At 39.4% G+C, this 24,647-nt stretch overlaps 1 protein-coding gene across 3 annotated transcripts in view; it reads right to left on the bottom strand.

The window, feature by feature from the left end:
- LRRC8B (leucine rich repeat containing 8 VRAC subunit B) overlaps window positions 1-24,647 on the bottom strand; it is a 66,361-nt gene that overhangs the window by 7,282 nt on the left and 34,432 nt on the right. The window contains exons 1-4 of one of the 3 annotated variants that reach the window (XM_044238648.1): window positions 20,349-20,362; window positions 18,491-18,545; window positions 9,485-9,585; window positions 5,986-8,153 (exon numbers count right to left, since the gene is read on the bottom strand). In XM_044238648.1, the coding sequence (XP_044094583.1) occupies window positions 5,986-8,127 (2,142 nt within the window). In that variant the 5' untranslated portion in view covers window positions 8,128-8,153; window positions 9,485-9,585; window positions 18,491-18,545; window positions 20,349-20,362. Of the gene's footprint in view, window positions 1-5,985; window positions 8,154-9,484; window positions 9,586-10,645; window positions 10,780-18,490; window positions 18,546-20,348; window positions 20,363-24,647 lie in introns of those variants that run through there. The other 2 variants (XM_044238647.1, XM_044238649.1) reach the window with 2 other exon arrangements.

The following is a 24,647-nucleotide window of genomic DNA, read 5'->3' as shown; positions in this document are numbered from 1 at the left end:
TGGGTGGCTTAGTGAGTTAAGCCTCTCCCTCTAGCTCAGGACATTGGGCTCCCTGCTCAGCGGGGAATCTGTTTCTCCTTCTCCCTGCTGCTCCCCCTGTTTGTACTACCTCTCTGGCAAATGAATTAAAAAAAAAAAAAAAAAAGTTTGTCCTGAAACTTGCAAGAATATAAAAAGCGTTTTGCCTGGGCCAATACATTTTATAAAAAAATTTTTAGATAGCATTTATTTATTCTCAATTCATTTAACATGCTCTTTCCTAGACCATATAATATACAACCTGAAAAGGAAAAAATCACCCCCATGCTACTGATTTCTTTAAAAAAAAAAAAAAAAAAAAGAAATGTTTGCAGACTATCAGGGAGATGAGAGACTTCATATGCAAGATGGTTTTTACAGAATGAACTATAAACTATACATGTAACAAGCTATTAAATAAACTGAGAAAAGGAGAGAAACTAATGCTATATCCTAGAATTCTCTGGCAATAACATTTCTCAAACAAAATGTAGTAGAGCCCCTAGAACATCCAAGGAAGGATGGTCCCCTTCCTGTATCTATTGCTGGCATTTGATAATTAAATACTCCCCTGTTTCCAGAGGCTTCAACTTACTTCAGACTCTGTCTCAGTATCAGATTTCCCCTTTTTTTCCTGGCTGTCGAACACATCAGCTCAGAACATGCTAACCAAATCCATAAAATCCAATTGTTTCAGGAAATAAAAATGAATATTTCCATTCCTAAGTAATGATGTCAAACCCAAGCTCCACCAAATAAATGATGTTCAGAAGTAATTTCTACTTCCAGCTACAAGCTTTGGAGTTAATAGGCTACAAGCCTTGGAGCTAATAAAAGAAATGGATTAAATGCACAAATGCAGGGGCACCTGGGTGGCTCAGTGGGTTAAACCTCTGCCTTTGGCTCAGGTCATGATCCCAGGGTCCTGGGATTGAGCCCCACATCAGGCTCTCCACTCAGTGGGGAGCCTGCTTCCCGCCTCCCACCCCCGGTCTGCCTCTCTGCCTACTTGCGCTCTCTGTCTGTCAATAAATAATAAAATTTTAAAAAATGCACCAATGTAGAAGTTGGAAGACCTAGGTGTAAACTAGAGTGGTTTTTAAAATTTGAGCGCAACTATTAAGTCCTCCCCCTTTCCTATGCTTCTCCATCACATTCAATACCATCATAATCCAATTATGCTTTGGCACTGGCATAGAGACGCTGCCTCCCCCTCTCCCACCTCCCACGTCCATCCACACACACACCACTGCATCCCGTGTAATAGCATTGGTTGGATGCATCTGAGATGCAGTAGAGGGAGGGCTGGAGTGGGAGCTGGAGCTCTTGGGTTCCATCCCAGATCCATCGCTAGGAAGCTTCAGACTTCAGGCAAATGGCTCTGAGCATCAACTTCAGTCTCAGTAAAATGAGGGCAGTAACGAGAGCAGAGGTTGGAGATGTTTTTCTCTAAATGTGTAGGATAGGAAATATTTTAGGCCTTGTGTGTGAAGAAGTAAAACTGAAAATATAATGTAGGTACTTACATAACAAGAGAGAAAAAAATCCATACATGTTTAAATGAGGAAATTCAAAATAGAATAACAGTCGAGGATAATTTTTTTTTGTAATGAGGCCCACGAACGAGAACAGTGGAATTTCTTCATCGCTACTGAGATTTGAATTTCATTTAATTTTCATGTGAAACAAAATGTTATTTAAAAAAAATTTTTCCCTGACCGTTAAAAAATTTTAAAAACCATTTTTAGGTTGGGGCTATCTACAAATTTAAAAAGCATTCTTAGCTCAGGCTGTAGGTACGTTTTGGTCCCAGGCTGGCAGTGGGCTGACTTGATGGCCTATGGTGTTCCTTTCAAATATAAATCCACATTTTTTCATTTTATATTCCTACTTCTGAATCATAACTGATTTAAACTTTGTCAAGGGGTTTTATTTCTTGATTATACTCTCCCAACACTTCTAAATGGGTTACAATCAGAGCCTTCTTTGAAGGTGTTGGTTCATGCTAAATATCACTTTCAAGCTCAAGTCTGACCCCACCTACTGTTCAGTGAACTTAAACCTGAACTTGACTCCAGACTTCAAGGCATTCTCCATTCTGACCCACCTTCTAAATGCTCTCATCTCTCATTACATCTGGACATGCCTCTGTCCATGACCTCTATCCTTTTACATTTCCCCAACCCCCAGTGTTCTTAGGAACACTCCTCACTAGAGTTACTATTAAAAAAAAGCATCTTGGGTACCCGGCTGGCTCAATCAGTAGAGCATGTAACTCCTGATCTTGGGGTTGTAAGTTTGAGCCCCACATTAGGTATAAAGATTACTTAAAAATAAAATTTAAAAAAAAAAAAAAAAAAAGAACATCTTGCTCAAATATATTCGGCAAACATTTGAGTATTATACCTCCCTCCTGGAGAAGCACAAAGCATATTCAACTACAAAAAGTTCTGAGGTATCCTACAGCAAAAAATATGATAAAAAGAAATATTTACTGTTTTGTGTGATAACACCTATTAGTATCTTGTAGAAGAAACTCTAGAGTGCCCTCTCTGTGAATGTCTGTCATTTGGGGGATGCCCATCAACTTCGATGTCTGGAGAATTCCCTACTTCATCTTGGTGGGGACTTGGTGGTGAGTGCACTTCCCACTGGAGGAACCGACAACACCAGATTCCAGTGTTTCTAGATTCTCTACAGCTTGAGTGTGGGGTGGTAGTTCATAAGCTCTGCTCATCAGGTGCTCAGACTTGGACTTTACATCGGGGCTAGTGTCACAAAGCAGCAGAAGCCACGAAGAACTTTTGTGGGAGGGCGAGGGCTGTAGTAGCAGCAGCATCCAGTATTCCGGGCAGCACTGTGCCAGGGCTGGGATGGTCAGTGGCGGGGTACCCTCACCATTTTGTTTTTGTGCTAGGCTTTTGACCTTTTGGTTATCTGACTAACTTAATGCTAGACTGTTTTCCAAGCTTGATTCTGCAGACTTTACAGTGATAATATGAGAGACACAACATCCTTTCAATAAATGTCTTTTCTACTTAACCACAGAGAGCATTTGTTGTGTCCATCCATGAACCTGGTATATTGCCTAACTCTAGAAGAGTATTTTAAAACCTCTGCTTTCAGGAACCTTTACCAACTTTTATTCCAAATGGAAAAATCAACTCACATTCCTGAGTATATACTTATGCATCCAATTTGATGTTTTATTTTCTAAGTTTATTTTATTTTATTCATTTACTTTTTTCAAAAGATCTTATTTATTTGACAGAGAGAAACAGAGTCAGAGAGGGAACACAAGCAGAGGGAACAGGAGAAGGAGAAGCAGGCCTCCCACCGAGCAGGGATCCTGATGCGGGTCTTGATCCCAGGATCCTGGGATCATGACCTGAGCCAAAGGCAGATGCTTAACAGCTGAGCCACCCAGGCACCCCTTATTTTCTAATTTTAAAAAATATTTTGGTCTACCTCATAGAATCTTAGGAATCTCAAAGTTAGAAGGAACCCTGAAAATGAAACGTGAATCCCTGATTCATTCTTACCGAGTGGTTGACAATCTATATCTGGATAGTTTAATTAATAAGAAATCATTTACCCCTTCTTAAAGGTTCAGTTTTTGGACATATGAGAAATCTCTTTTTGGGAATATGAGAAATCTTACCCCTACTTGTCCTGGTTCTAACCCTCATGGTTACTTGCAAGAAGATTTCTATTTAAGTCTTCCAAATATTTAGAGACCATAACCATGAACTATTCTTTTTCCCTTCCCTCCCTTACTTCCTACATTTAGGTTAACTGTTCTATTGGAGAACTTTTCATCTCTCTGGCTAGTAACTTCTGCATGAGTTCTACTTTCTCCATATCCTGATTAAATAAGTCTCTTCATAGTTGTGATGATAGTGTTCCTCACCCATTCAAAGGTATCATGGTCATTGTTATGGCTCTGGGATGCTCAGCAACTGCTGGTTATTAGACTTCTGAGACAACTAAGCCTAGGATATTCTATTTTGACCATAACTGCCTTCAGCATTGGACTTTTCTCTCCTCCTTTATTTTTTCGAAAAGATTATTTATTTATTTGAGAGAGAGAGAGAGAGCAAGTGCACATGAGCGGGGGGAGGAACGGAGGGAGAGAGAGGTAGACTCCCTGCAGAGCAAGGAGCCCAATGAGGGACTTGATTCCAATACATGACCTGAGCCGAAGGCAGACATCTAACAACTGAGTCACCCAGGCGCCCAGCACAGGACTTTCCACATGTGCCAAGTATCTTCCCTTACTCCAGATAAATGTGTCTGATATAATTTCTCTTTTAGACATGGTCACACCAATAGACCTGGTGTCAAAAGTACCAATGGATTTAAGGTCTTATTATATTAACCAGAAAAACACATTGACCTGCTCACACATTTAAATAACTCATGGGCCGCTGACAATTTAATCAGCTGCAGTTTTCAAAAATTCATGTGGTGATATAACCACACAACAACTTGGTGGAACTGATGCCTTTCAAAATAATTAGTTGTATCTTTTTTTATTGATTTAACAATGGGACAAGTATAACCAAAATATTAACACTGATGAACTACATGATTAAACAATGCCAATAATAAATCTCTAGACCTATAGTTTTCAAAGTATGGTCACCACACCAGCAGAATCAGCTTGACCTGGCATTTTGTGAGAACTGTCAACTCTTGGCTCCTACACCAGACCTACTCAGTCAGAAACTCGGGTGGTGTCCAGCAATTGGTGTTTTAACAAATCCTTCAGGTAATTCTGATGAACACTGCTAATCTAGATCAACCCTCAAGGAGTCTTACAGCCTGATAATCGTTAGGATTTGAAGATTTCTCATTTATCTTAGAATGGATTCTAGCCTTTTAACATATGAGTCAAGTCTTAGGGCTCTGAAAATCAGCAGGAATTTTGTTATCATCCCCCAACTTTCTGGTGTTTTCCCAACAACCTATGGTTTTTGAAAATAATGTCTGGGGATTAATATGTTTATTAGCCAACACCATGCTCATAGTCACATTTAGCATGAAATATGAATTATAAAGAGTCTAGGAGATATTACATTTTGGTGGATGGGGTAGAAGAAAACAGCTCTCATTTTCTACAACAGGAAGATCAAGTTTCATTTTATGGCAGACCTGATTTCGGAAAGATTTTTTCCCTTCTTCTCATATGGACATTACCATCACTCTCTTGCCCTTTTGGCTAGCATGTTTTTTTTCCCTTTTCCCTCCTGCTTCACATTTTAACCTAGGAAACTACTCATTTATTTTTTTTTTTTTTTCTTGTTTCAGTGAAGTCAAGTTTTCCTTAACTTGGCTTTACTGTTGCAAATTATGGTTCATTTTTAAAGTACGGAGGCTGGAAAAAGCTTCTAAGAAGCCCTAGTGTTGCATTATAGAACCAGGCCTTTCATTTTGAATTATCTTTCTACATATGCATGTAGATTTCAAGCCTTTTTTTACTGCATCACAAAAAAGATTTATGAATAATTCATGATCCCAGTATTTTTAACAAAAAGTTCTTTTCCTATGACAGATCTGGAAAGCTAAAAACTTTTATGAAGCTTTCTAACTACTTAAGATCTTTCCAAAATGAAAAGTAAGCTCTGTTATAGCTAATTAGTTTAAAATACTTCAGCTGTGATGTTTCTGTAAAAAATGGGGAAAGGGAACATTTGTTGAGCAATTACTATGTGCCAGGAACGATGCCCAGTGCTTTTATGTATTTTTTCTCATAAAATCTCCGTGACAACTTGTAAGTTAGGTCAAAAATTGATGCTCAGTGCTTTGATAATTTACTCATGGGCATGTGACTGATAAGTGGTAGTCGGAGCAGGCTCAGAGGATGCTTTGTAGGACTAAAGGTCCATTTTCTTTACCCACATTATACATGGCAACAGCGGAGGCTCAAAAGACTAGCTAAATAAAAGGAAGAGTGCATTTACTTACATTGTTGTTGGTCACAGCAAAGTACTGCAAATTACTCAGATACTGGATTTCTTCTGGAATGAAGGTCAGGTGGTTATAGCTTAGATCTAAATAATGTAGTTTGGTGCATAGGAAAAGCTGCAGGGGCAGATTCTCGATATTATTGTGGTTCAAAGAGAGCTGCTCTAGATTAGATAGTGCCCCGATCTGGGCAGGGATATAAGCAATGTTATTGTGCCACAACTTTAGGCAGGAAAGATTCTGGAGATGCTGAAAGCTAATGATCTCTTCCACCGTTTTAAGGTTATTTTCTTTTAGATCTAATTCATGCAGGTTGTTCAGGCTGAAAATGGAGTGTGGGATGCGTTCCAGGTCACAGCTGATCAGCTCCAGGCTTTTCAGATTGACCATCTTTTTCAAGTTGTTCAACACCACCAGTTTGCTTCCCTCATTATCGAGGGACAACTTCTGCAGTGAAGGCAGGAGGTCTGTAATGACTTGTGGGATCCGGGACAGGCTGCTCTTCAAGTAGAGGGTCCTCAGGTTTTTTAAGTCTTGAAAGCCTTCCAGCTGCATGGTACTCAACTGCTCAGGGAGAACACAGCCCGACAGATAAAGTTCCTTGAGATTCTTCAGGTGAAATACCCAGCGTGGGATCTTCCCCATTTCGGTAAATTTCAGGCGGAGGATTTTTAAGTTCTCCTCCAAGAAGCCCAACGCCGGGTGGTCCACCAGGAGGGACGAATGGTACACATGAAGCTCCTTGAGGTTGACCAGCTGTGAGATGGCGGAGGGCAGCTTGACTTCGGGGATGAGCTCCAGGCTGAGCACTTCGATTTCTGTCAACTCAAACACATTGTCTGGAAGACCATTTAGCATAAAAAGATGCAGTTCTACCTTGTCCTGGGAGTTTTTCACAAGCTTACTCTTTAGTTTCTCAACCGTCCATTCATTATTGAGGTTGATCTGTTTCAGTTTGTTCTCACTGACCTCCGACAGGAATATGGAGAAGCGTTTGGAATAGAGGGGATCATATTGATCGGCCAGATGGAGGATGAAGGCGAAGTCATTCTTGACATCAGGGATATCGCTGTAGTTGCTCTTTTCTCTCAATGCCTCGAAGGAATATTGCTTCAGAGAACTCCTCAGCATCCACCATAAGCTGTAGGAGGAGGTGAGACCATAAAGTATAACTAAAATCACATAAAATGAAGCCAACACCTTAAATATTTCTGCCAAGGAGTAGACACACTGGTAGCGTTTGTAGCCTGTGAAAGCTTGTACATCGACCGAACAGTCAATTTCAAGTGTGATGTAGGTTAGAAAATATGGAACGTAGGTTATGATGAGGACAAACAGAATGACCTTCACGATGATCTGCTTCAGATACACTCTGTAAATGATGTCCTTCTGCTCCACGTGCATGCGGAATCTTTTCACTTTTTCAAAGATGGCTTTGGCCTGTTCGCCCTCCTTCTTGTCCAGGACGCTGGAAGTGGGGCTTTCGATGCCAGCTGACTCCAAGCCAGGCTGTGGATAGGGCAATGACTGCTTGCTGGAATCAACGTCGGCCGAACACCCTGAGGACGAAAGCAGGACCTTGGACTTGGAGAGGGTCAGCGGCCTCACGGACTGCTCGGCCACCGTTTCGGACAGGGCACGGGTGGTCCACGGAGAATCGAAGCACTTGTGGAGGATGGCCACGAAATGCTCGAGTCTGGAACTGGTACTGGGGTAGTGAAGCCAGAAGTTGCTGCAGGCTGCAAAGATGAGTGTGTGCAGGAGCACCAGGTAGGGGAAGAACTTGGCGAACCAGTGGAGCTGCTTCTCGTAACAGACGGCATCGATGTAGGAGTACTGCTGTCGGTGGAGATCATTCTGGATTCTGAGGGGGAGTGGAAGCGGCGTCCCGGGATCAGAGGAGGACGTGTTGGCGCTGGCTTTCAGGAGGTCCCAAGGCACGGCACAGTGATTGTCAAATTCCACCTTACATGGAAGACAGCACAGAACCCTGCTCTGTGTGAGCTGGAGAGCTCCGGCCAGCACGGCCACCAGCAGCATGATCAGGGTGATGTAATACCAGAAGACGTCCCACCATGGTTTTAGGATGTGATAGGATGACTGGGCGTCTGCTAAACATTTCAGCTCCGTTAGTGTAATCATGACTTTCCCTTGTAGTAGTCCAGGAACTGGAAGAGGAAAAGAAAAGAAAAGCCACTGAAGCAAGGATCCAAAGCTCTAATGGCTTGTCCTAGCTCAGGGACAAAACCTGGGAGGCAGGGCTGATCAGAGGATGCAAACGTCTTCTGGTTTCACTTGAAAACTTGGGCCATCCCAGCTGTGCACTCATCTTCAGATGAGAGACCATTTGGTGGTCACCAGACTGGATCTATAAAGGTATTTGGGGCAGACTGTGAAGCAATTACCTAGTCTCCTCCTGGATCTTGACTCTCTGCTGAGTCATTAACCAGAAGCCGGGGCACCTGGGTGGCTCAGTGGATTAAGCCTCTGCCTTCGGCTCAGGTCATGATCTCAGGGTCCTGGGACCAAGCCCCACATCGGGCTCTCTGCTCGGCAGGGAGCCTGCTTCACTCCCCCGCCCCCGCGTGCCTCTCTGCCTACTTGTGATGTCTGTCAAATAAATAAATAAATCTAAAATAAAATAAAAACCAGAAACCATGTTTTCTTCAACCAACATTAGGAAAACTTATTCTTATGTTACTTCTTACAGCCACATTTCACACCTTCCAAAGGGTCTGAACAAGCTCTTTTTCACATCCTACCCCATGTCTGGAGCATCAGTTATGGCTTAAGAGCTGTGTTTAAACCATTCTGTGGAAATTCTTCTGAGTAAGCATTGCTTTATGTAAGTATCTCTTAGGATTAGAGGGATATACCAGTGCTACATTGGAAACAAACTGTGAGTTAATGCATGCTACTATGGGGACTCTCTCTCATAAGCATTGTTTTGATGTCAAAGTACTAATTAGATAAACAATTAAGGATATGTTCTATTATTACATTATTTTTGCCTTCAGAAACACAAGAGGCAGATTTTGCATTTTTTCATATTAAAAAGTATTCAGATAGTGCTCTTTATAGCAATGATTTATGTAATGTTCAACCTTAGCTATATCAACTGTTTAAAAAATAGCTAATTAGTAAAATCCATACCATATAAGATGGAACAGAGGAAGAAAACTAAAGGAAATATTTGGATCTAATAGCATATCTGGTAAGAAAAAAAATTCACGGATTCACAGTAGTCTTTTAATGGATAAAGAGAGCAAACCAGATCGTCTGTAAGGGCTCTGCCAGCTCACAGTTTACGGCTGTATTTGTCCTCTTAAAGGTCCTGAGAGTTAAATTCATTTAAGACATACAACTGCAATTGCAGAAGAATGTAAACACAAACGGCCCCAACCATGATATGGGTATTTGACAGAGAGCGAATATTTATTCAACGAAGAACACAAGTCAACATTGATCAAAATAATGTACTTTAAATATTTATACTTACTGGATGAAAAAGATGAATCCAATAAGTTGACTGTGCTTCAATCAGGAGGCCGACACCTTTTGAAATTTCTTAGACACACCATCTCTGTGTTTGTCTTCATTCTATGAGAAAGCGTAGATATAATAGCTGCGGTATTTCAAACAAAAATGGAGACACTGTCTTCAGAGACCCACTCCATCATAAGACATGTTACGGCAAATGGATTTTCACAGATCAGTTTACTTTTGACACTGGAAGACATTTCGGCAAAGTTATATATACAGGACCCCACCCATATATGAGATCATACTCAGCCCCCAAACTCCCTTAAATTACAGAGAAGTTTCTACAGAGACTTAGATGTTAATATACTTTAAAATGCCATATTTACAACACTTAGATGAACATTTAGCTTTTCCAAGCAGCCTACATATGTTAATTTCTCTCATTCAGTCCTCATACACAGTTGGTCTTATTTGCATTTATCAGATGGCCTGTCAAATCACGTAATTTCGGCATCCTAATTTTAAACCACACACCTCTCCAAATAAGAAGGCTCAGTGCTCTTCAAATTTAGCCTACTGATTTCATTAGAAATTGTCACAAGTTAATAACTTTTGAAGACACAGCTCAGAAATATGGCTGAAATTCTCTGGAATTATGATATTATTAAATGAAGCTGTACTTTGTATTAGATTTTTTTTAATCTTGTAGGTTAATAAATACCATCCTAAGCATCTATATCAAATAATCATTTGTCGTGATTTAAACTGCATATATATATCAATCAGTTTGAAATATGGGGCCATTCTAAAACATATAAAATTTTTAAGTTGCTATGAAATTATATTCTGGTAATGCCTATGAACCTCTGAAAAGTTACTAGGAATGTTTATATATTTGCCCTGGTGATACAATCCTTTTTTGGTTTTATTAAGTACTTGAAATACAGCTTAGTGTATTAACCACAAATTGTATTTAAGATATTTTTAGTAATTCTCCTGTGACCTTGTCATTTTCAAAGATCAAAAAGCTGGGCATGTCTGAAATTTACTTTGGATTTACCAATCTATGTGCAATAAAGCCTGCTTGATAACTACTATCCAGTATCAAATTATTTTGTAGGCAGGAAGGCACAGTTAGTGTGTATGATAATCCAGCTGTGTACTAATTCATACTTACATAGTATCACTAGAGCATGAGTTTCTCATTCACAATTCATTTTTAGAAGGCTTCCAACATATGATACACAACTGCATTTATGTGCAGCAGATATGATAAAGATATTTCAGGTGTGAAACATTTTACATATTCTTCCATTGCTTTGCATCTATAATGTACCAGGAAAGAATTTATTGTATAACTCCAGAATGCTACCCAGCCATCCCGATACTTCTTGTACAATACATTTTCTTTTAAAAATTACAAGCACATTTCTGCTTTAAACACAGTATTTCTATGAAAGAAGAGAGTCACAAACCTCCAACTAAAGTAATCTTTTAAAATATACATTTTAAAATAATAGTATGAAAAACTATTATAACTAATCTGTTAAGAGAACCACAGCTAACTATAGGTTTATCATATTAATACTAACTGAAAGTGATTTGTAAATAACTTTTCCTGTTTACCTTTTTTAAGGATTATAAGCTTTCCCCCTAATCACCTAATTCAGATTTCCATCGAGGAATTCCTTGCAATAAGAGAGCAAATAAAAAGGTACAGTTTATAAGCTGATGCCTGTCATCCTACTTTCAAAGCACTTTCATTTTTATTAATTGGTTTCAGAAAATAAACCGCTAAAGAAGTATTCTTCTTCTTCACATTTTTAAAACATGGAAAATAAAGGAGGCCCAAAGGAGCCATCCTGCCCAAGGTGACAAAACTGTCAAGAAATAATTCCAGTTAGAACCTGGGTCCCCAGACTCAAATCTCAAACCTTGTCCACAGCAGACCACGCTGTTTCCTTAAATCCAATTAACTATGCCACTCTGGTCTTTCAAAGGCTAAAGAAAAAGCTGACTATTTCTCTCTTTTCCCCAACTGCAACAGACTAAATATTTTGTCCCCCTAAAATGCATGTGTTGAAATCTTGATCTTGAACTTCCCAGCCTCCAGGGAAATAAATGTCTGCTAGTTAAGTCACCCAGTCTGTGCTAGCTTGTTAAAGCAGCCTGGACAAAGACATTAACTCACCCCAACAACTGCACTGTAACTGGGTTCCATTTTAATCTTTTGGGGAAAAAAAAAAAGGACAGAAATACACAGTTTTCTACCATGTCCACTCTAATATACTATAGAATCAACTTTCCCCAGCTAAACTTTTTCTACCAAACGTTTTCCACTGAACTAAGACTTCACATATAAATAAATAAATATATAGCATCCAGGTTTCATGATGTATGAAAAACTCAAGCATTCTTATATATTACATGATGTTAATTTTTCTAATTAAAGTGTTTATTTCAAAGGCTAGAGCATAGCCTTTGTCACTACAAAATTTAACTGTTTGTTTGTCTAGGAAATTTTTTCCAGACTGTATTTTTGCAAACAATAAGGATTCAATCTAAATCAGATCTCTATTTCTAATATACAAATGCACTAAATCAGTTCAAAGAAACCATGTTAAGAGTAAAGGATTTTGTGGCCTAATCCCATTCCTTTAGCTTTTAAACCTCATTCAAAAATCATAAAAGCTTTTCAAAGCACATGAATTCTTTGACAATCTCACCCCAAAGCCTCTAGGATTGAAACAAGAACACTCAAGTTAGGCATCTTTACTTCCCACTAGTCCCTATTTTACTTTGAAAGCATTTCCAAAATAACTAGTGAAAAAATAAACAAATGATGATCAGATGGTATTTAGAGTCATTCTATGCAGAGAACTGGACACTACTTCAAAGATCTCTGTCTCTGACCCCAGGCAGGGATATAACCAAACAATTTAAAACGGGGATTCTCTACGCTCTCACAGCAAATTGACTTAGAAATTGCCTTATATCCCTTCAAAATGTTTAGTACCACTTCTCATCAAAAGATGTTTCTTGGGCTAACATACATCCAACTGAAGTTTCAATTCACCTCTCGAGTTCTCTCTCTGGGAAATCATGCATCAGTATCCTTGATTAACCTGCTCCTTTTCTTCAGATTAAATTAAATAACCCCTTGAGGTATTTTTCAGAGATGTGGTAATAATCATTCAGCATTTCTCAAGAACTTAAGTGATCACTAGCAAGACACTTGGTAACAGGTTTATGTCCTTTACCAATTGTTTCAGATCCTGTCAATAGAGCAACTTTCACATAATAAACGCTCTTCCCACATTTAGTTGTAGTTTTGAGACTTCCTGGAAGGGGCCTAAGATTTATATAGTGAAGTGTTTCTCTAACATTAATATTCATGAAAATCATTGAAGAGCTTATTGAAACACAAAGTTCGAGGGATGCCTGGGTGGCTCAGTTGGTTAAGCATCTGCCTTCGGCTTGGGTCATGATCGAACAGTCCTGGGATGAGTTCGGCATCGGGTTCCGTGCTCAGTGGGGAGCCTGCTTCTCCCTCTCTCTCTGCCTGCAGCTCCCCCTGCTTGTGCTCTCTGTCCCTCTGACAAATAAACAAAATCTAAAAAAACCACACCTCAGAGTTTCTGATTCATTAGGTTTGAAGAAGGCCCCCAAAATGAGCACTTCTAAAAAACTCCTAGTTAATGTTGATGCTGTTAGTGCAGAGACCATTTTTTGAGACTCTAAGACAGTGGTTCTCAATTTTGGCTTCCCATTAGAGCAACCTAGAGTGCTTTAAAAAAACAAAAAACAAAACCCCAAACCCTCAAATCCAGGCCCTACTCCTATGATGGATCAAGCAATTCAACTGGTCCAGCCGAGACCAGTACTTTTTGGTTTGTTTTCTCCACATCTTCACAGGAAGAGAAAGCTCACAAGACAGATTGGCAATTAAATATCTGGGGAAAGTGCCAGCCTTTTAAATCTTCTTGGAAGTTTCAGTAGATGTCTAGAGTGCTATCCCTCTACACAGATTACCAGTTACAGCGACCAGCCCACTCCATGAGCCCTTCAGAGACCCAAGAACCAGGTGTGTGAGGCAGGAGAACAGGGAGTCTCTGAGCTGTAGAGATTTGTAGGGTGAACTTGAAGAGGAATCAGACAATGAAGCCCAGCTGAAAGGATATTTCAATCGTGTAGGTGAAATAATGAGGGAGAATTTTGCAACACATTTGAAAAGAAAGCAATGACTGAAAGAGTCACTGTAAATGAAAATCCAACACGACTTAGCAACAGCAGATAAAGGGGTCCATGGAGAAGCAGGAGTCAAAAGGATTCAGATTTTGAGTCTATGGCATTACACAGTATCTTCCACAGTTCCTAGCACATGGTGTACAACAAATATTTGTATAGTAATTAATGGAGCATATCAGAGAGCAGAAAGTAATATAGTCAGGTGTTAGGCAGGGTGTAACTAAGGTCCTAGGACCTTCCCTGGGAGAGGCCAGTGCTCAGCCACATGTAGACGGGAAGGATTTGGGCTAACTATTCTGCATATTCTAAATATTAATGGCTGAAAAAAATAATAGGGTTCTATTTCTCATGATTCTGGGGTGGTTCTTTTACTTGGTGGGATCGGCCGGCACAAGAGTGGCTGGAAGGTCCAGAATGCCTGGTGGTTGGAGCTGGCTGCTGGCTGGCCTTCCAGTGCGACTTCTCATGGCTCTTCGAGGGTCCTGACATAGTGTGGCGGGGTTCGAAGATGGTGCTTTCCAAGCACGAAGGGGAAAACTGCAGTTCTTTACTGGCCCAGCTCTCAAAGCTACATGGTATCACGTCCACCACTTTTTATCAGTCAAAGAAGTCACAGAGCCAGCCCTGATTCCAGACGACAGAGGAGGGGAAATGAGACTTCTTAGTAGGAGGAGTGGTAACAGATACACAGCCTGGGTTAACTCACCCTGCTTTCCCTGTGATTTCTAGTCATTTCCTCCTACATGCAAAGCAACACTCACCTTCTTCCAAGCTCCTAAAAATTTCATCTGACTATGGCATCAAGTTCAGGCTTCAAGTCCAGGATCTTGTCAGCTAAATTAGGTCTAGGGGACTGTGGGACAGCATTCTTAAGGAATGTAGAAGTCCTGTTATCTAGCAGAGAAGATTCAGAAGGCATGGCCTTTCATCTTTTGAAGTCATAGTACAGGGTCTTGCTGTGAGGCCCTGGGTTTTGTTTGTACCTTGAGATTATGTTTTCCTGGCAGCCGTGCTCTGGATCTGATCTCTACTTTGAGTACCTTTTGCTGGGTGGAAAAGCTGGGAATGAAGAACAGTTTTATCTACAACCCTAGACAATTCTGGATGGGAACAATATCCAAAGTCTGCTTAAAATCAGACAATTTCTTCTTTCTTTGGTTGTGGTGAAAAAAAGTCAATTGGCACTTCGAATATTTTTTTTTTAATGTTTGAATACATTTTTTAATTCAACACAGGGCTTGAACTCATGACCCTGAGATCAATTCCTGAGCTGAGATAAAGAGTGGGACACTTAACCCACTGAACCACCCAGGTTGGATATTCTGATTTTCTGCTGGAAAATCTCCTAAGCTAGATACACAAATCCATTAGGCTCATTTTCCATCTTCCACGTTACTGGATGTGTCAGTCTCGTCAATTTTTCTGTCAGTATGCAACAAGGGTACCGTTTTATACCCCCCAGTAGTGATTTCCTCACTGCCCTTCCAGCCACCATTAATAGTTGTCTCACTTCCCTCCAAAACTTCACTGTGCCCTAGTCTCAAAGCCAATTCCAGATGTTTCATTAGGGCAGGACCTCACTTCTAGGTACCAATTTTTGCTTTAGATCTCTATTGCTATGCAAAAAACCATCCCAAAACTGAGTGGCTAAAACAACGATTTGTCACTTCTCATGATTCTGTGGGATGATGGGACAGATCTTGTGTTTCACATGGTGTTGGCTGGAATGCTGGGATAGCTGGAAGGTTTAAAATGCCAATCATAGGACTGGCATTCAGGCCGTCTGCTGGTCTTGCCGCTCAGTTTGGCTAATGACCAGGGGCTACTCCTCCACGTACATGGCTGGTTAGGCTTTCCCATGGCAAGGTGGCTAAGTTCAAAGGAACGCTACAAGCCCCCAAGAGCAGAAGCTGCAAATCTCTTTAAAGTCCAGACTTAGAAATTACTCTGCACCACTTCGGCCAGGTTTGAGGGTTCAAAAAAGGTAACCGAGCTGGTCTAGATTTTTAAAGGGAAGGGAAACGGACTCCAGCTGGAAAAATCATGAAGTGTTTACCACCATCTTTAATTCATGATAGGAACTCAAGAACATTTAAGTAGTAGATAATGCCACAGAAATGAATTCGTTCTTTGAGAGAGAGAACTGAGTGAAGAACAGAATCTCTTCCCTGAATAATATATCACATGAAGAAGGATTCTTAGACCAGGAAGAGCAAAGGGGGAGCAAGAAGCAGGCTCAGTGAGAAAGAAGCACAGTGTTTCTGGAACGGAAATCAGTTTCAAGGAAAGAGTATGACATCATGGTCAATATCACTGAGAAACCAAAGGAGAGAAGTGATGTGTAACTACCATTCAGCAGTTTCTTATCCAAAGCTGTACAACAGTAATGGGTTTCCAAAACAATCATAAATAATATTCTAAATATTAGGAAAATTTATCATCTGAAACCCCAGAAGACAGTTACTGAGTACAACAATTACCACCACAGGAATAACTCTAGAAATTCCAATTAAATCTGAGTTGTTCTGAACTTAAAAAAATTGCTTTGCTTTTCCTTGTTTCTGACAGTTAGGGAACACATGGTTTTTTTAATGTAGATGGTAATTGTCTTTTTTAGGAAAAGGCTTTTCAGTTCTTTGATGCGGTCAGTAAGCTACCGAATTATCTAGAATACATTTAAAATGAAAGAAGTTGCAGTCACATTATAATATTAACATTGGCACATAAGCCACCAGTGGTTATATGATTCTTAGAATATGTAAGTAGAAGGCAACCTCGGACCCTTCTCCACCATCTTCATTGTTTAATAAAATGTTTTTTTGACTCCCCCTCCCACCATCCACAATAAGTAAGCCATCAAGTAGATCCAGACTGTGTTCTTGTGTAGTCTCTTGTGAATCTACATGCTTTCCTTTTGAATGTCTGGCTGATAGCAGAGATCATTTGCTTCTCCTACTCCTCCCATAGGTGACCTACCTTTCACAAGGGCAGAATCATATGGGCTAGCTAACCCAGGAAGAAACCATGGAAATTAGACTGTAACTCTACAAATAAGAAAACAAAAGCATACAAATGTTTAAGTTACTTCTCCAGGGTTTGGAATTATGAACAAATTTCCTAATTTGTACAGAACTGGGAAGTTGATAGAATTGATAATGGCTACCTAGCCCAATTACTAATAGGCCTTCTTAATGAATTTATGAATGTAGTCCAGAACATTTTTATTTTACAATTTTAAACCATAAATCAAAATGAGATTTTTTTTAAGCTCTAGGACAAACCAGTGTATTCAAGAAATACTAAAAATATGGTTAAGCCACTCATCTTAACCCTTTCTCTAAAGTTAATATTTAAATGCACTCAATTAGGGAGGCTAGGACTCCAAAGGTGTACTAAGGCAATATGAGACCTTGTTTCTACTCTCATGGGATTTATAATCCCATGAGAAGACATGCATAGTTGGAAGCACCACCATGCCAAGCTGTCACCAGGCGAAATGGGTGGCATGATGGATAAACCTAATAAGTACTACATTTGATTCTATACAAAGAAAATACCCCCAAGAGAATGGGTGGGACATCCCCGAACAGTAGCACTTCTCAAAGAGAGGTCAGGATTTTAGTTTGTAGGATACCTACTTTCCCTGCTTTCAGGGATCTTACTGAGGAAGAAGGAAAGGGAGACAACCAAATATGTAAACACAATAAATTCATAAGTGCCATGAAGAATATAGGGCTCCTTTAGATTGGACAGTCAGGGAAGGCCTCTTTAGATCTGAAGAGAGCCAGCCATACAATGATATTGGGGAAGCTCATTACAAGTAGAAGGAGCAAGAAGCTTAGAATGGGTGCAGATCAGAAGGGAGGCCTCTCAGCTGGGATGTTAGGAACTAAATGGGAGGGCCTGCAGCCAACATATAGAGTATGGATAATAAATAGTCCAGGAGGAAAGGAAAAGCCACCAAAGAGCCATAAGTAGAGAAGCAGCTGACCTGATATAAGCTGTTTTGTTTTTTTTTTTTTAAGTTGTTTTTTGAGAGGAGGGGAGATGGAGAGAGAGAGAGACTTAAGCAGACTCTGCACAGAGCACAGAGATCAATGTGGGGCACATAGGCCCACGCGGGGCTCGATCTCATATGTTTAGACCTGGGCAACACACTTTTCAAGACATTTGTCATATTCACAATACTAGAGAGTCATGCTACTTAATATAGTATACAAATTAATTGCTCATTATGTCAATGTCAAAAGTTCTGCCGCAGAGCTAATTTAAGATTAATCTTCCACAAGTATTAAAGATAAATGATGTTTGTAGAAAGCAACAGATATGGGACTTGTTTATTTCTGACTTCTTTAATCTGGGAAAGGGCGGCCATTGTTTATTTACGGAAGCATGGCAAATCAATTCCCTGCATAAAAAAGCACTACCTTAAGCAAAAATCAAAAAAATACAGACGTGGAATCATGGAGTCTAAGTCTGTCGTAGACATTATATTCCTCAGATCTCTAAGGTTTAAAAAAATAACATCAACCTACATACACATATACTCTGCAATGTACAAGAACAACAAAGGACAGGAAGAGGATATTTTACCAAAACTTATACAGACTTAATTTTCTAGTTTATTAACTGGTTTAACTATATCAAAAGGATTTTATGCAAAAGGTCTGTAAGGAATAACAATCTCTTTTTACATATTAAGTATTCAGTATTTGCCCCAAGCTACCAATAATTATCTTTACCATGTGTTCACAATTCAAAATGTTAACCTTACCCGATGAATGCTGGTCAACTGGAAACTCTGCAGTTAGTTTCTATTTGAAAAATTCCTGAAGAGAAATCATAAACACATTATTACATTTTACTCAATGCAGCACTGCAAGACAAGTTATCTACTTACGTGATTCTAAGATTTCCAAGATATATAATAACTTTATGAGACATACAACTTAAAAAGTGAGTATTAGAGGTCAGCTTTCTGACCTCCTGCAAAAACACAAACCACTGTCACATGTTATACTTTCAGTGTCTTCACCACAGCAATTTATAAGGCATAAAATATGAACATGCAATTTTTATTTAAGAATGAGATAAACATTACATCTCAGGTTTAATTTATAAGCTTATACATGTTTTTATATGCTTATAAATTAAACAAATTTATATTTTTATAATATATATTACATGTAATTTATTTATATATAAAAATAAAAATATAAAAATATAAAATATATATAACATATACAATTAAACAAAATAAATTATAAAATAAATATAAATGAATATTATTTACAAGTTTATAAATTAAACCTGGGATATGCATATATCTTTATATTTTTAATATATAAAAAATACATATATATTTATTAAATATGTATATAATATATATTTATATATTTTATATTAAAATTTATAAATATATGTTTATAAATAAATATATTTATAAGTATAAATAATTAAAAAACATTGAAAATATCTGCATTTCTTATATAAAAAGAGGGTGGGGAAGTATTTGGGATAGTTTCTCTTTCAAGTTTTTATTGTTTTTGCTTTGGGGTTTTTTGTTATTGTTGCTTGCTGTTCTGTTATTTGACACAATTAAGCCATTGTAAAATTTAATGGCACAATATTTTTGCCTCTTATTTTTTATCATAGGCTTTGTCAATGTTGTTACAGTTTCTGTAAACAGCATCTTTTTAAAAAGGATTGTATTTTTAAGTCATTTCCACACCCAACTCACAAGGCCGGGACCAAGAGTCGCATGTTCCACTGAATGAACCAGCCAGGTGCCCCTCTAAACACGTTTTGATGGAAGCATAACAGTTCACACATAGATATGTCATAGTTCACAAAATTATTTTTGTATAAATTCCTACATCTTCCCTTTTTACTACTAATAATAGGGTAAACATTCCTGTAACTCTATTCATATGATTTCCTTTGCATAGATCTCTAAAAGTGGGAGTGATGGGTCCGAGGGCATAAATATTTTAAGTTCTCTGATATATAACAACAAATTATTTCTCAAGAAGGTCATACTAATTTTCTTCTCCATAAACAGTATGAGTAGTACCCTTACGAGATGTGGGAATCATCATTAAATAAATAAACAAACAAACAAAAAAAACCTTGGCTAATTCCACCCCAAATTAGCTTATTGTTTATTTTGTATTTCTCTGACTGGGTTGAGTTGAATGCTTTTTAACATGTTTTCCTAACAAGTTTCATTCTTCTTTTTTCTTCTTAAAAAATATTTATTCATCTGGCAGAGAGTGAGAGAGAGGGCGCGCAAGCACGAGCAGGGGGAGCCGCAGAGGGAGAGGGAGAAGCGGGCTCCCTGCTCCATCCCAAGATGCTGAGCTCATTACCTGAGCCGAAGGCAGATGCTTAACCCACTGAGCCACCCAGGCGCCCCTCATTCTTCTTTTCTACTTCTTATTTACCTACACCAGAGGAATATTTTGCTGAGAAGATATAACTGTAATGAAAGCTTCCTCCTAACCACAACTTGTCATCTCAGAGTGAAGCCATTGTTGTCAAGTAAAAAAACAACAAAACGTAGTTCAGTTTCTTTATTCAGACTAAAACCAAATCACTCAAAACTAATTTTAGAAACTATAGCATAGGGGCACCTGGGTGGCTCAGTGGGTTAAGCCTCTGCCTTTGGCTCAGGTCATGATCCCTGTCCTGGGATAAAGCCCCACATCGGGCTCTCTGCTCAACAGGGAGCCTGCTTTCCCCTCTCTCTCTCTGCCTGCCTCTCTGCCTACTTGTGATCTCTGTCTGTCAAATAAATAAATAAAATCTTAAAAAAAAAAAAAAGAAAGAAAGAAAGAAACTAGCATAAGTTATCGGCTTTCTTTCTCCCTAGCAGCAAACGAAACTACAAGTTGGAAAAAGGAAATGTGAAAATACTAAATGACAATGCTTGTTAGAATAGAATCAATAGTCCACATGAGGCAGGAAAACCCAGGATTCGACTGTCAAGGGTAATGCTGATGGACCCAGCTGCTGACACAGGCTTCTCTGGTTTGCTCTGCTGCTATGGTAATGAGTGTTATGAAACTAGCATTACCTACTACCCCCTCAAAAACATTTTCTCTCCCCACTGGCAGGACCCAAAGCACGTTCATTTTCACTTAAAAAGTCAATTCCAAGACAATCTGAAAAAAAAGTCTATTCTGGAGATCTGGAGATGACAAACAGAACACCCAAAATTCCCTTTCTCAAAGAACAACTTCCTTCAAAAGGTTTCCAGTGAAATGACATACAAAGGACTACTTCCAAGTGACTGTGGATTAAAGAACAATAGGGGACAATCAACCATGATAGAAAAACAAGAGGCCCCATGCCTTCTGCTTTGAAAACTGAGAAGCCTGGATGCTCTCATTTCCTTCTGGTCAGTAGAGATAGGGGAGATTGACAAAACGAACTCCTTTGTAGTTAAGCAAAGAACTGCTCTAAAACTCTGGAATCTGAGAATGGTTCTCCATTGGCATGAATCTGTGTCTTAGTGATGGTTAAATAAAATCTTCCCCTTTAAGGCTTAGCAAGAAGTCAAGAATCTCTGCCTAGTTACTCGATCTCATTTTGTAAGTCAGATATGGTCAGAATCGTTGCAGTATCACACTTGCTCATCCTGCTCTCCAACAATTCCATAAGTTTAAACCTTTAGTTTCTATACAATTAAAGTAACCTTTTTCATCAGTTTGAAAAGTTCAAACTAGGAATACCAGATGTACTTAAAAGAGGGACATTTCATTTCACCATCTGTCTCACCCTGCCATCACCTCCATGAGTCACCTCCATGATCCATCTTGACCTCCACAGCCTGAATTCCCTGCCCCTGCATCCATGTTCCTACTACATTAGCAGTTCTCTCACACTGTGTTAGAGTATAGAATAAGCTATTACCTCAAGTTCCTTGAGCACTGAGGCAGCATCTTATTTATCTACATGTCTGGATCTATCCCAGTGTCTTTTCCCAGGGCTAGATTAAAAGCCTGATTGTGGAGGCCTGGATGGCTCAGTGGGTTAAAGCCTCTGCTTTCGGCTCAGGTCGTGATCCTAGGGTCCTGGGTTCGAGCCCCGCATTGGGTTCTCTGCTCAGCAGGGAGCCTGCTTCCCCCCCAACCTTCTCTTTCTGCCTGCTTGTGATCTCTGTCAAATAAATAAATAAAATCTTAAAAAAAACCACAAAAACAAAAACCAGTATGGATGTTAGGGCAGTTTCCACATACAGACATATCCATGGGGTGCTGAAGACATCTCTGGAAACTTAACTAGAAGAAATAAAAATAGTATCCACCAGAACTTTTCTCAGGGTCTGTATAAAGTAAGCTTGGAAGGAAAAAGAAGGGGTCTGTTATTTTTCTTCTGGTCTGTTGAGAACCTAGGAACTGGCAGGAGGGAGATTTGAGGGATTCTTTGGCTACCCCCCTTCCCTCTCACCTGGAGCTTGGCTTTTCTTCTTAAAAATGTTGTGAAAAATATTCAAAGGACAACAGTCTGAAGTGGCATCAAATAATCAGCCTGCCCAGGGTAACAAATTATTAGCTTATCTCTTGGACCCCCATATCTTAATCCTGGCCCCTCCCTACCATGAATATTTGGTAAATAATTACTGAGTGAACCAATAATACCAGATCAGGTTTCACCAACCGTTAAGAACCAAGGGTACAGAGGAAGAAGGCCTGACTCTGAATGATCTATAACACAATTGGTGGGCACACACAATGGGTCTGGGAAGGTGGGAAAGCAGAACAGTGGGGACAGATCCTCGGGCGTTTCCATCACCCCATGATCAGTGCAGAGATTCAGAAGCAGAGGCGAAGCTTTCACCCTTTGGAAGGAGAAAAATTCATACTTTTCAGCAAAGCCACCAAACATGACATTGCAGAGATCTGAGTGAGAACTGCTGTCAAATTTAGCATGACTGGCTGCATTCTCATGGCAGTGAGTCATTTTGAATCAGTGATGGATCACTGGATAAATGCCACAGCACTCCTAAATGACCTTAATATCTTATCAAATTATGATTTCACAATTCTTTTGTACAAGCTAAAAGTACAATGCAGTAGTACAATGTGAGCCCTCTCTCTCTCCACCTTCCCTCAAGATCATGGGCTTGGGGAAGGAAAGGACATTTCTTGTCTCCTCAGGGTCTGTAAGTATTGTAATTCCACAATTCCTGTGAGCTATGATTAAGCTGAAAATATTATATGTCTCTGGATGTTCTCAGTCTCCTGAAATCAATAACTTCTGATAGCGATCATTATAAAGAATGCTATATCCAGTAGAACATTTTCTTAACCCAGTGTCAAATATCAAATTGCCATGCACTGAAAATCAGCCTAATGTTTAGGTTGAGTTAACTTCTGACCCTAAAATATAAAGGTTTAATGTTCGCCAAATATTAAATGACCATTAAACACAAAAGATGTTTAAAATGAATGCTGCTGGGGTGCCTGGGTGGCTCAGCCGTTAAGTGTCAGCCTTTAGCTCAGGTCATGATCCCAGGGTCCTGGGATCCAGCCCTGCATCAAGCTCTCTGCTACTCGGGAAGCCTGCTTCTCCCTCCCCCACTTCCCCTGCTTGTATTCCTGCTTTTGCTGTCCCTCTCCGTCAAATAAATAAAATCTTTAAAAAAATAAAATGAACGCTGCTACCCATTCTACCCACCAAATAAGTAGTTGTTCCATACTTCATGCTTCTTTAGCATTTAGAGAATGCTGATAGTTCTGTTACACTATCATTAATCTGCATCACAAAGAGATGGTTAGATGCCTTCCTGCCTCCTCCATTAGAGCTTTTAGAAGAATATAGTGTACTGGACAGGACCTAACATACAAGGTATCCTTATAATAACTATGTGCAGAATTAAAAAGGTAGAAGGAGATGGGAAAGGAAGGCTAACATTTACTGTGTATTTAGCGAGGTAGGTATTATGATCTCAGCACTAAAGGTGAGAACGTTGAGGACTGGAAAAAATTAAGAAACTTGCTCAAGCTCACATAGTGAACCCCAAATTCACACCAACCCACTCTATGAGCCATCTGCCACACCGCCTCTCCAGTGCACTATATAAAAAGGAGTTTTATATAGAATGTGCATCTCTCTCTTAAAAAAATCTACAATCTATCTTTTAGGGGTACTAAAAGACACAATCTGAAAATCAGATTAATATAGTTTTCCCAGCTTGTTACTCAGTATTCCATCTTGTGAAACAGAATCAACAAATGCTCCTTCCATCCTGCCTGCCTCTATTATATAATTAAGATTGACATGCTAGATGGCCAGAGCAAGGGAGCATCCTACAGGCACAGACTTTTACAGAAACATGCCTCCAGCAATATAATGACAAGAGGAATAACTGAGGCTTAATCTGTGTCTAAGATATTTTACAAGGCTTTTCTTCTTGGCTTTCCTATTAAAATGTGGTCAAAACAAATTAATATCAGAGCCCCTACAAATGACATTCTTTCTGAAAGACTTAATAAAGAAGTATCACATGTGTTCAGTACATTAGTTACTTTTAATATGTTGGTTATGTTGTTAGGCCTAGTTTTTACTAGAAAACTTGTATGACTGTTAGAGAAGCCTGGAAGGGAGCACAGCAGAATAGCTAGATCCGATTGAACTCTAACTTTGTCATTTACCACCTGCCTAATGGTAGATAAGCTAAGTATCCATTTTTTTCATCTGTAAAACAGGGACCATACAGTTATTTTAAGAATTTAAAAAGGTGGAGGTACCTGGGTGGCTCAGTCAGTTAAGCATCTGCCTTCTGCTCAGGTCATGACCCAAGGGTCCTGGGATCGAGCCCCACATCGGGCTCCTTGCTCAGTGGGGAGCCTGCTTCTGTCCCTCTTCCCTTCTCTTGCTCTCTCTCTCTTAAATAAATAAATAAAATCTTAAAAAGAGAGAGAGAG

The sequence above is a fragment of the Neovison vison genome, chromosome 2, assembly GCF_020171115.1.
Source record: "Neovison vison isolate M4711 chromosome 2, ASM_NN_V1, whole genome shotgun sequence".
In the NCBI taxonomy this organism is placed as follows: domain Eukaryota; kingdom Metazoa; phylum Chordata; class Mammalia; order Carnivora; family Mustelidae; genus Neogale; species Neogale vison.
This window is presented reverse-complemented; position numbering and strand designations above follow the sequence as displayed.